Raw genomic sequence first — 12,912 nt, 5'->3', positions numbered from 1 at the left:
TCTATACCTCTATCACCATCGCCACCCTACCCAGCTCTAGAAAACTTGAGAATATGTCTAGGTTCATGAGACTTTTCCTTTACCATGGTCAGCTTTCTCGTTCAATCTAAAAGACACCAATTGTTTCCTCGTCTCCATTATCTCTTTTACCTTGTGGAACTACTTACTAGACAGACTAGACTAGCCTCCATTTGTCAATATTTATTTATCATACTTGTAACTACTTTGTCCCTCTGAGTTTCATCCTGGGAGAATTCCTTGATACATTTTCTAGCTAACTCACTCTTCAACAGTACCTATATTCTGCTAGTTGGTATCTTCCAAGAATTTCATTTCCATAGGTAATCAAGATTATTTTATCATATTTTAAGGAGACATGAAGATATCAATTATACTAATTAAACATTTAGTTTAACTCTAATGAATCTTATCTATATACTCTGCCTCCCATATACTATGTACTTCTCTCCATGTCTATAAGAACAACAAAGAATCCAAGAGGATTCTTTGGATTGATTAGGGGGGTTGATTAGTATACCACCCTCCCAAAGAGCCTCCTATATCTGAAAGATAAGCCTCCCAATTATTTATGACCATTACATGTATGAGTATTTTAAAATTTTATTTATATTTTATTGAGGCGAAGTCTCACTCCGTTGCCCAGGGTGGAATGCAGTAGCATGATCTCAGCTCACTGAAACCTCTGCCTCCCAGGTTCAAGTGATTCTCCTGTCTCAGCCTCCTGAGTAGCTGGGATTACAGGCGCACACCACCACGCCCGGCTAATTTTTGTATTTTCAGTAGAGCTAGGGTTTCACCTTGTTGGTCAGCTGGACTCAAACTCCTGACCTCAAGTGATGCTCCCACCTCGGCCTCCCAAAGTGCTGGGATTACAGGCGTGAGTCACCACGCCTGGCCATGTGAGTATTTTTTTAAAGGAGGGTTGCAGAATCCCAAAAGAATTCATCTTTTGCAGTCCTTTTTTTTTTTGCGAGACAGTCTTGCTCTGTTGCCCAAGCTGGAGTGCAGTGGTGCGATCTCAGTTCACTGCAACCTCCGCCTCCTGGGTTTAAGCAATTCTCCTGCCTCAGTCTCCATGTTGGCCAGGCTCGTCTCAAACTCCTGACCTCGTGATCCGCCTGCCTCGGCCTCCTGAAGTGCTGGGATTACAGGCATGAGCCACCGCGCCCGGCCGTCTTTTGTAGTCCTTGAAAGCTCTAGCATATTTCATATCTAATTATGATTTGATTTGATTTTTTCAACGCTTTCATGAACTTTCATGGTTAGCCATTCTGTATGCTGTGTTCTTTCCCACATTCATTCAAAAAACTGACCTGTTAAACTCATTCTTAGTTCCGATGAACATCTTCTAAGTAAGGCTTTCCTAATACATGACACTCTGACATCAAATAACTAAACATCGGTCAAATAATAATATGATGCAATATTGCTTTATAATATTAAGTAGTTATGCAATGTTTAAATAACTCCAATCAGAGGCATGAATACTCACATGCTGTAAGAGGAACAACTCCCAACCATGCAAAGGCCACAAGTGTATAATGAAACCAATATCGTATTGCAGTGCCAATACTTGTAACCAGTCCAGCAAATATGTCTTGAATTGGAAGCCGTGAAGGCATATCTGGAGAATAAACTATAAGCAGAAAAAAAGTACTTACAGTTTCATGAAGATTCGAAAATAGCTTAATTCATAAATATAAAATAGACATTAACTAAACTTCCAATATTTGCCTTGTGCTTAATTTTTTTCCTATTTAAAAAAAATAAACCAAATAGTTATAATATCACATTTACCCAAGAAGTCATTTATGAGGCAAATCACATGTGAAACGTGGAAATCAACAAAGGCCTCTGGGCAGGAAAAAAAAATTCAATAGATGTTCACATCCCTTGCTAATAGCCATGAACCTCATACAAGGCCCATTTACACATATTTTAACATTCAACCAATATAATCATCTGGTTTCCCAAACTATAAAAGATGTAATAAAGCAAACAGGAGCAAAAGATGAAGCTGACAACAAGCCATCAACACTCCCCCAAATATAAGCATTAAATAGCACTCAAAAAGCACAACAGTCTGCAGCAGATCATTCCATGTGGGAGCAAACATCCCACTGACATTTGTTAGCCACTTTCCCAATGTTAGCATAATACTTAAAATTTCAAATGATAAATTCAGATCTTCCCACTACTCTGAAAAATGTGGCTCAACACATTCAGAAAAAGAAAAGTTCTGCCACATTTTAAAAGGATTCCCTTTTAAAATGGTTCCAACAAAAAACCACTGCCTATTATCAAAAACCTCTACCACAGGTAGCTCGGAAAGAACATAAAGGAAAAACAAACAATTCTTTCTCCAGTAAGGCCAAAACAAGAAATTATGATATATCAGGGTTTAAAAGCAATGATCTAAAATTTATAAGAACACTATCACAAAACTGTTCACACCTATAAACATTGAGAAATAAACAACTGACAAATAGCAACTTTTTTTTTTTTTTTTTTTTGAGTCAGGGTCTCACTCTGTTGCCCAGGCTGGAGTGCGGTGGCATAATCTCAGCTCACTGCAAACTCCACCTCCCAGGTTCAAGTGATTCTCCTGCCTCAGGCTCCCAAGTAGCTGGGATTACAGGCGTCTGCCACCACACCTGGCTGATTTTTGTATTTTCAGTAGAGACAGGGTTTCCACCATGTTGGCCAGGCTAGCCTCAAACTCCTGACCTCAGGTGGTCCGCCTGCCTCAGCCTTTCAAAGTGCTGGAATTACAGGGGTGAGCCACAGCGCCTGGCCACAAATAGCAACTTTTAATGGCACATGCCCACAGATCATTGACTTCGATAGGATATCTGGTATACAAGAGCAAGTCATTAAAACCAGGAATAATAGAGATTTTTTGCAAAAGATAAAAGAAATAGAGAATATAACTATCAAATGAAAATTAAAATGTACAAAACAAGCTTCTATTGGCCTCAAAGTAAAAGCCCACATATTTCCTATCAACTGAATTTCATGAAGATACTCAACTAGTTAGTCTTAGTTTCCTATGAATCTTGACAAGCTGTACAGCTTTTACGTACTACAGAAAATTAATGACTACAAAATAACAGAATTGACTTTTTTATGATGAATATACAGCTCCAGAAGTGAAAATGTAATAACTTTAATCACTTACACTCATCAAATAAAAACAAAGTAAAACACTAAGTTACAGCATTTATATTGAGAAGCTCAAGATGCTTAAAAACACACACACACACAACTAAAACACAAAAATCCTTTGTAAGGGAAGGCAATATAGGGGATCCCAGAATGAAAAATTATGCTTCAAATATTTAATAACTTGCCAGCACAGTCCTCTACTTATTTGAGATGAAACATATTAAATATTAATAGGCACAGGAATCATAGTTAAAACCTTAAAGGCTGCAAAAATATTTTATAAAGGCTTATGAAATACTGACCTTAAAAGTTAGCCTCATGAAAAAAATGGTAATTTAAAACTTTGTTTGGCCAAGCAATGTGGCTCAAGCCTGTAATCCCAACACTTTGGGAGGCTGTGGCAGGAGAATTGCTTGAGGCCAGGAGTTCAAGAACAACCTGGGCAATATAGTGAGACCCCCTCTCTATTTTTTATTATTTTTTTTTAAAAAGCTTGCTGGGCGCGGTGGCTCACGCCTGTAATCCCAGCACTTTGGGAGGCTGAGGCAGGCAGATCATGAGGTCAGGAGATCGAGACCATCCTGGCTAACATGGTGAAACCCTGTCTCTACTAAAAACACAAAAAAATTAGCCAGGTGTGGTGGTGGGCACCTGTAGTCCCAGCTACTCGGGAGGCTGAGGCAGGAGAATAGCGTGAACCCGGGAGGTGGAGCTTGCAGTGAGCTGAAATCACGCCATTGCCCTCCAGCCTGGGCAACAGAACAGAGCGAGATTCTGTCTCAAAAAAAAAAGCTTTATCTTTATGACTATTATTCTAACCTATACAACTTTAACTCAAAATGTAGTCCAAATTTGAAGAGTACTGAATATTTGATGAAATCAAGGCATCGTTGTTTATTCTTCTAGGTGGATAATGGTATTATAGTTACGTTTTTGAAAAAGAACCCTTACCTTTTAGAGATACATACTGAAGTATGTACAGATGAAATTACAAATGGTAGAATTATTTTTTAAATAATAGAGAAAAAAATAAAAGGATAAAGAGGCAGGGAACAAGAGCGTATGTAAAACAAGACAGGCTATGAGTTGACACTAAGTGATGGGTTCATGTGGACTTGTTAGATTTTTGCATGTGTTCGAACCTGTCTACAATTAAAAGTAAATAAATTTTTAAAGACAAAAAAAAACACCCCACAAATCTCAAACATGTGTGATAAAAGACAGCATACAGTTTTTCAAAATATTTTCCTAAATATCAATACTTCCTATTACTATCAAAAAAAATCAAGCTGAAAATAATTGCTTTAAAGTGCTTAAGCACTTTTTTCCCCCTTCCTCTGTCAACTGATCATATCAAACACCTTCATGCCACGAGTGATAACCAAAAAAAATGCAGTGAAAATGTCTAAAGAACTTACTTGGTGTAAAAGCAAATCTGTGCTTGCATAATTCACAGTATTCTTTTCGACTGTGTTTCAGCCATTGAACTAAGCTGTAATTATAAATAGGTTCATAAGTACAGTGTTTACAGCAAAGAAACATTACAGTTTTGTCGAAAACATTGTTTTTATTAAAAATGTATATATCACAGAGCTTTTAGTTTCAAAATTTTCAAATTTAGAATATTCTTAACTTTTTGTAACTGCCTTCTAAGAATAAAAAACTACAACAGCTAGAGATAAAAACAACACATTTTTCTACCATTAAAAAAGGTTCAATTAATCAAAACTGTAATTTCCTCAAAGCAAAATGAACATGAAAGAATCTCCAAGCATCAACATCAGTTTTAATCCTGGTCTGATAATACTGGTACCTGGTAGCTAGGTCTGAATCCTGGTTCTGCCACTAACTGGCTGGCTATGTGGCCCAGGACAAGTTATCTAGCCTTCCCATGCTTCAATTTCCTCATCTGCATAATAATAATACTCCACCTCATCACAGTTTTCTTATAAGGATTAAAAATGAGTTGAGATGTACAAACCACTAAGAACAGTTCTTGGCAAAAAGTACTTCATAAATGTAAGCTACTATTATGCCAAGCAAAACTAGAAAATCATAACACTTTCAGAGGACAAAATAAGCTCTCCATGGTAGAAATAAACAATGGGTAATTACGTGTACCTGGAAGAGGATACACCAAAATAACAGCCATGGTATTAAGAATTAATGGATAATTTCTTTCCCAAATTTTTTAATTTTTACAATAAAAGGGCTTTTTCAGTTTCCTGTGCTCAGGAAAATACAATAAAACTTTTAAAAATAATTACAGAGAAAGTACATTGAAATGATCCCTGTTACTGTATACATGACGAAACTGAAGCTCAGACTTACATAACTTTCTAAAAGTATGACTTACCATTCTTGATGGATAAACTTAATACTGCCAGTACATACACAAGGATGATAAAGCGGTTTCTCAGGTGTTCCTTCTGACCGACACACTCTACATATGTCTGCCAATGAAAAAGGAAAATTGAATTTCCTTTGGTTATAACTTTTTTTAAAAAGCAAGAAACAAGCACAAACCAAAATATTGGACATTAAAGCAAGAATCTATCACTTGACAAAACATTAATAGTACGGAGAACTGAAAGTTGTGATTAAGTTGCTATTCAAGTGTATATCTAAAACTAAAAAATTCCTAAATAATGTATTAAAAGTTAAGTTGTTCCATCGTATGATAGATTATAAATAAATCAAAGTCGAAAATAAGAGAAACAGATGGTTTTATTTAAAACTGCGCTCTCCACAACAAATAATAAAAATATGTAAAATCAGGTCACCATTAGCGTCCTAACAGTTTTAAACTCCAGTCTTAACAATTTAACGGTTTAAAGTCCTAACAGCCTAAACTCCACAAAACACGTGAGGACTCACCACAATAACAACAGTTAGAAGACAAGCTTTTCATGTCACCCCACCCCACAAGAGTGCAAGGTAGGCAGACCCAGAAACACACACACATACACACACTTTAAGGGCTGGTGGGGGGAGGGGATACCCCAAAGCCACAAAAGCACCAGGCCACAGAGAGATGAGCCGGAAGCCACCTTAAGCAGAAGGGACAGCGCTAAGGGGTCCTTGGACCGCAGCCCACCCCTCATGCCCAGCACTACAAGACTCTAAGGGCATATTTGTCTGTCTTCTGCCTGGAGTGGCCCCAAAGCAGCACGACGGCAGAGGAACCGCGACTGATCCTTCGCACTCTCGCTCTAAAGCTCCTACCCGGGTCCACTTAGGGAACCCTGGTTATAACTTTTATTTTAGACCGTTCTCAGTTATCTGTCAGGGCCAAGAGCCAATCCCTAGTGGCCTATCGGAGGGAGAATGGGCAGAAACTTAATGCACACTTTCAGCCTAATCTCTCACGGGAAATTCTTCCGTAACGACGACTTACTACAATCCCGATCCCCATCACTAATGCACTTAACGGGTCTCTGACATCCATCGGATTCAAGTGAGCACATGCCGAGAGCAGTGTGGTGCGTGGTTACAGGCATTTAAGAGCATCACAGGCCTGTGGCTACTCTTCTGTGAGTGGGGTGCATGCCTTTTCTAGGCTGGTGGAGAGATCTATCTGTGTGCTAACCAGCTGGGCAATCCAGAGCCTAACTGCTCAATCTCAGATGGCTGAATGCCATTTGTCTAAATTGGGGGATGCCGAATGCTCACCTAACTGGTTAGCACGCTAGTCTCCCTGGTTATTGATTAACTACCAGTCAAATTGTGTCTGGAATTGGTGGGTTCTTGGTGTCACTGACTTCAAGAATGAAGCCGTGGACCCTCGCGGTGAGTGTTACAGCTCTTAAGGCAGCGCGTCTGCAGTTGTTCGTTCCTTCTGGTGGGCTCGTGGTCTCGCTGGCTTCAGGAGAGAAACTGCAGATCTTCGCGGTGAGTGTTACAGCTCATAAAAGCAGTGTGGACCCAAAGAGTGAGCAGTAGCAAGATTTATTGCAAAAAGTGAAAGAACAAAGCTTCCACAGTGTGGAAGGGGACCCGAGCAGCTTGCCACTGCCGGCTCGGGCAGCCTGCTTTTATTCTCTTATCTGGCCCCACCCACATCCTGCTGATTGGTAGAGCTGAGTGGCCTGTTTTGACAGGGTGCTGATTGGTACATTTACAATCCCTGAGCTAGATACAAAGGTTCTCCACGTCCCCACCATCAGATTAGTTAGATACAGAGTATTGACACAAAGGTTCTCCAAGGCCCCACCAGAGCAGCTAGATGGAGTGTAGATTGGTGCACTCACAAACCTTGAGCTAAACACAGGGTGCTGATTAGTGTGTTTACAAACCTTGAGCTAGATACAGAGTGCCGATTGGTGTATTTACAATCCCTGAGCTAGACATAAAGGTTCTCCAAGGCTCCACCAGAGCAGCTAGATACAGAGTGTCAACTGGTGCACTCACAAACCTTGAGCTAAACACAGGGTGCTGATTGGTGTGTTTACAGTCCCTGAGCTAGACATAAAGACTCTCCACGTCCCCACCAGACTCAGGAGCCGAGCTGGCTTCACCTAGTGGATCCCGCACCCGGGCTGCAGGTGGAGCTGCCTGCCAGTCCCGCGCCATGCGCTGGCACTCCTCAGCCCTTGGGTGGTCGATGGGACTGGGCGCCGTGGAGCAGAGGGTGGTGCTCGTCGGGGAGGCTCGGGCCACACAGGAGCCCATGGAGTGGGTGGGAGGCTCAGGCATGGCGGGCTGCAGGTCCCGAGCCCTGCCCCGCGGGAAGGCAGCTAAGGCCCGGCGAGAAATCGAGCACAGCACCGGTGGGCCGGCACTGCTGGGGGACCCAGTACACCCTCTGCAGCCGCTGGCCCGGGTGCCAAGTCTCTCACTGCCCGGGCCGGCAGGGCCGGCCGGCTGCTCCGAGTGCAGGCCCACCAAGCCCATGCCCACCCGGAACTCCAGCTGGCCCGCAAGCACTGCACGCAGCCCCAGTTCCCGCTCGCGCCTCTCCCTCCACACCTCCCTGCAAGCTGAGGGAGCCAGTTCTGGCCTTGGCCAGCCCAGAAAGGGGCTCCCACAGTGCAGCGGTGGGCTGAAGGGCTCCTCAAGTGCCGCCAAAGTGGGAGCCCAGGCAGAGGAGGCGCCGAGAGCAAGCGAGGGCTGTGAGGACTGCCAACACGCTGTCACCTCCAAAATCTCTTCATCAAGTAGAAAAGCCATGCACCCCCACCCACAGAATAACTATCAATGGGACAATCCTGTCTGTGCTGGAAGCAGGTAAGGTTGCTCATGTTCAGTCAAATTAAGCTGTCTCTATTGCTGTTGCCTTTCAGTTTCAGCTATGAACACAGACCTTCCCCCTACCACGACCCAAAGGGCTCTGGTTTCCTGGAAGCTGCTAGTGGGTCATGGGCATTAATGCAGTGGTCAACATCACATTTATGTTCGTAACTACACAGGACCTGAACATCTTTTTTTTTTTTTTTAATATTATTTTATTTTTATTGATCATTCTTGGGTGTTTCTCACAGAGGGGGATTTGGCAGGGTCATAGGACACTAGTGGAGGGAAGGTCAGCAGACAAACAAGTGAACAAAGGTCTCTGGTTTTCCTAGGCAGAGTGTTTGTGTCCCTGGGTACTTGAGATTAGGGAGTGGTGATGACTCTTAACGAGCATGCTGCCTTCAAGCATCTGTTTAACAAAGCACATCTTGCACCGCCCTTAATCCATTTAACCCTGAGTGGACACAGCACATGTTTCAGAGAGCACAGGGTTGGGGGTAAGGTCATAGATCAACAGGATCCCAAGGCAGAAGAATTTTTCTTAGTACAGAACAAAATGAAAAGTCTCCCATGTCTACTTCTTTCTACACAGACACGGCAACCATCCGATTTCTCAATCTTTTCCCCACCTTGCCCCCCTTTCTACTCCAGAAAACCGCCATCGTCATCATGGCCCATTCTCAATGAGCTGTTGGGTACACCTCCCAGACGGGGTGGTGGCCGGGCAGAGGGGCTCCTCACTTCCCAGTAGGGGCGGCCGGGCAGAGGCGCCCCTCAGCTCCCGGACCGGGTGGCTGGCCAGGCGGGGGGCTGACCCCCCCATCTCCCTCCTGGAGGGGGCGGCTGGCCGGGCAGGCGGCTGACCCCCCCACCTCCCTCCCGGACAGGGCGGCTGGCCGGGCGTGGGGCTGACCCCCCCACCTCCCTCCCGGACGGGGCGGCTGGCCGGGCGTGGGGCTGAGCCCCCCACCTCCCTCCCGGACGGGGCGGCTGGCCGGGCGGGGGGCTGACCCCCCCACCTCCCTCCCGGACGGAGCGGCTGGCCGGGCGGGGGGCTGAGCCCCCCACCTCCCTCCCGGACGGGGCGGCTGGCCAGGCAGAGGGGCTCCTCACTTCCCAGTAGGGGCGGCCGGGCAGAGGCGCCCCTCACCTCCCGGACGGGGCGGCTGGCCGGGCAGGGGGCTGAGCCCCCCACCTCCCTCCCGGACGGGGCGGCTGGCCGGGCAGGGGGGCTGACCCCCCCCACCTCCCTCCCGGACGGAGCGGCTGGTTGGGCGGGGGGCTGACCCCCCCACCTCCCTCCCGGACGGGGCGGCTGGCTGGGCAGAGGGGATCCTGGCTGGGCAGAGGGGCTCCTGGCTGGGCAGAGGGGCTCCTCACTTCCCAGTAGGGGCGGCCGGGCAGAGGCGCCCCTCACCTCCCAGACGGGGCAGCTGGCCGGGCGGGGGGCTGACCCCCACCTCCCTCCCGGACGGGGTGGCTGCCGGGCGGAGACGCTCCTCACTTCCCAGACAGGGTGGCAGCCAGGCGGAGGGGCTCCTCACTTCTCAGACGGGGCGGTTGCCAGGCGGAGGGTCTCCTTACTTCTCAGACGGGGCGGCTGGGCAGAGACGCTCCTCACCTCCCAGACGGGGTCGCGGCCGGGCCGAGGCACTCCTCACATCCCAGACAGGGCGGCGGGGCAGAGGCGCTCCCCACATCTCAGACGATGGGCTGCCGGGCAGAGACGGTCCTCACTTCCTAGATGGGATGGCGGCCGGGACGAGGCGCTCCTCACTTCCCAGGTGGGATGGCGGCCGGGCAGAGACGCTCCTCACTTTCCAGACTGGGCAGCCAGGCAGAGGGGCTCCTCACATCCCAGACGATGGGCAGCCAGGCAGAGACGCTCCTCACTTCCCAGACGGGGTGGCGGCTGGGCAGAGGCTGCAATCTCGGCACTTTGGGGGGCCAAGGCAGGCGGCTGGGAGGTGGAGGCCGTAGCGAGCCGAGATCACGCCACTGCACTCCAGCCTGGGCACCATTGAGCACTGAGTGAATGAGACTCCGTCTGCAATCCCGGCACCTCGGGAGGCCGAGGCTGGCGGATCACTCGCGGCTAGGAGCTGGAGACCAGTCCGGCTAACACAGCGAAACCCCGTCCCCACCAAAAAAACACGAAAACCAGTCAGGCGTGGCGGCCCGCGCCTGCAATCGCAGGCACTCGGCAGGCTGAGGCAGGAGAATCAGGCAGGGAGGCGGCAGCGAGCCGAGATGGCAGCAGTACAGTCCACCTTCGGCCCGGCATGAGAGGGAGACCGTGGAAAGGAGAGGGAGAGGGAGATGGGAGAGGGAGAGGGAGACGGGAGAGGGAGAGCAGGACCTGAACATCTTTAAACTTCCCACTTTCACCTTCATTCTTGGTTAATGAAAACATCCTTGGCAAAAACTTTCACTCTGATCAGTCTTATTACTGGCCCAGAATTTGAGTCCTAGCGGTGCAATACTAATGCCCCAACTGCCCTGCTTAATAAGCTTCCTCAAAGTTCCAACACAAACAAAATAGAACCACGCTCCCATTCCATGATTCCCACCAGCAGTATCCAGGCAGCCCACGCTACTTTGAACACTAATTTTCTTCAAGTGCACACTTCAGCTCCAGGGAAACTCAGGGAAGAAGAGCCCGTAAGGTACCAAAAAGACAAGAGGCATGGACTTTCTTGCAATGGACCCCGGCAGCACGTTAAGATCCAAAAACAAGCATTTTAACTGCCAGGAATTCAGCACACCACATTGAAAGTGGGATTACCGTGGCTGCCAGCACCAGGCTTGCCCTGCAATAGATCCTCTTTAAAGGATTTAAACTGGACTCTTTCCAACTACAGGGCCTTGAAAGAGTTCTATATTGTTTTAATCATTATCCTCCAGGGTTGGGAGTGGGTAATTTGTGCGCCTGCTGCATTCTTTAGATAGGGTATTAATTTATCAGGCTCTCTCTCTGCAGAACCAAATTGAGATTCCCTATTATTAAGATTCTTGGTCACAGTGGTCGCCTCAGTAGGCACTACAACTGCCACCTAAGAGTGACAGGGCCATGGTGGGGGTGGGGAGAAAATGTGATTGATCTAGGTTACCTAGAATCACCAGAGTCACTGAAGCCACAGGTGCGGATCAGTCCTACAATAACCAGTTATCTATATAGGAGCTGAACCCTCATCCAGCCATTCACAACAATACTGTGGATTAACTTTTGAGACTGGCATGTACTACTACTGTAGGATCTACCAGGGAGGGTGGGTGCAAGTGTGGATGTACAGATCCCAGGCATAGGGTTTGGGCTCCCTAGCCCACATTCAGATGGCTTTGCAAGTAGGAAGTAGGGTATAGCAGCCACAGCATGACAAAGGATGTCCCACCCGTGGGACGCTGCCCTCCAGGAACATCGTGATGGGTCGGCCATTGACTATGGCCTGGGGTATGGCAAAGACAGTCCTGCTGGCACATTGCTGCCTGTGAGAGGCAAGGACAACAGGTGGAGTGACATCCACGTGGGTACAGCAATTGGTCACTTGGTGGGCTCATTCCATGATACAAAACACTGCCACCTAGACAACCTACCCCTGCGTGGCCTGAGAAAGCTGTGGTTGGGACCAAAGCAGTGGCAAACTCCAGGGCACACTCACCACAGGAAGCACTGCTGACTCCAAGTGGATGGCCAGCTAGCGAATGGTGGAACAGGACAGGTGGAGTGGGGAGAGAGACATGGATCTCCACTTAGAAGGATGTAGACACACACATGAATTAGGGCACTGATTTTTCAGAAGACCCCTGTCCTTCTGAATGACAAACCAACAAACAAGATACTAAGCAAACCCAACAACTCTGAAATCAAGCCCCAGGGCTCTGCTTGGCCTAGAGAAGAGAACTGGGATCCCAAGTTTCTCACTCAGAGAATGCAAAGACACAACTACTATCCTAGTAACACTTAAGTTTTTTGTTGCTGTTGTTGTTGTTTTGTTTTTTTTTTTTAAGAGACAGGGTCTTGCTGTGTCACCCAGGCTGGAGTGCAGTGACACCACCATAGCTCACTGTAACCTCTAACTCCTGGCCTCAGGCAATCCTCCCATCTCAGCTCCCAAAGCACTAGGATTACAGGCATGAGCCACCATGCCCAGCCCCTAAGACTTCTTTTTCACTTATTGTCTTGCCAGTTTGCAGTGGTATTTTCTAGAGGCTATATGAGATAATAGAATGAATGCAGCTAGAGATGAAAAGACCCAGCTGCTTCTCATTAAAATAGGTATTAAAGAGATTGGCAAAGATAAAACAAATCCACTTTCCTCATCAATTTTGGGAGTTTGGAATAGTTATTTTCACAAAAAACAGTATTTATATTAACACATAATGAGTGTTGTTATTTTAAAGCAAATTAATAAATACTTCCAAAATTGTTCTTCAAGGAGTTCGTCAAGAGGAAGAACAAGTGCATTAATCCATTTGTTACTTTAAGTGGTTTGG

General features: G+C 46.7%; 1 protein-coding gene across 1 annotated transcript in view; it reads right to left on the bottom strand.

The window, feature by feature from the left end:
• The window catches only part of MARCHF6 (membrane associated ring-CH-type finger 6), an 87,057-nt gene that overhangs the window by 54,354 nt on the left and 19,791 nt on the right, over nucleotides 1-12,912 (bottom strand). The window contains exons 2-4 of the mRNA XM_003821953.5: nucleotides 5,543-5,639; nucleotides 4,605-4,678; nucleotides 1,514-1,657 (exon numbers count right to left, since the gene is read on the bottom strand). Of these exons, the coding sequence (XP_003822001.1) occupies nucleotides 1,514-1,657; nucleotides 4,605-4,678; nucleotides 5,543-5,639 (315 nt within the window). The remainder of the gene's footprint in view (nucleotides 1-1,513; nucleotides 1,658-4,604; nucleotides 4,679-5,542; nucleotides 5,640-12,912) is intronic.

Source organism: Pan paniscus, chromosome 4, assembly GCF_029289425.2.
Source record: "Pan paniscus chromosome 4, NHGRI_mPanPan1-v2.0_pri, whole genome shotgun sequence".
Lineage (NCBI taxonomy): Eukaryota > Metazoa > Chordata > Mammalia > Primates > Hominidae > Pan > Pan paniscus.
Note: the sequence above shows the minus strand (reverse complement) of the source record. Positions and strands in the feature narration are given on the sequence as shown.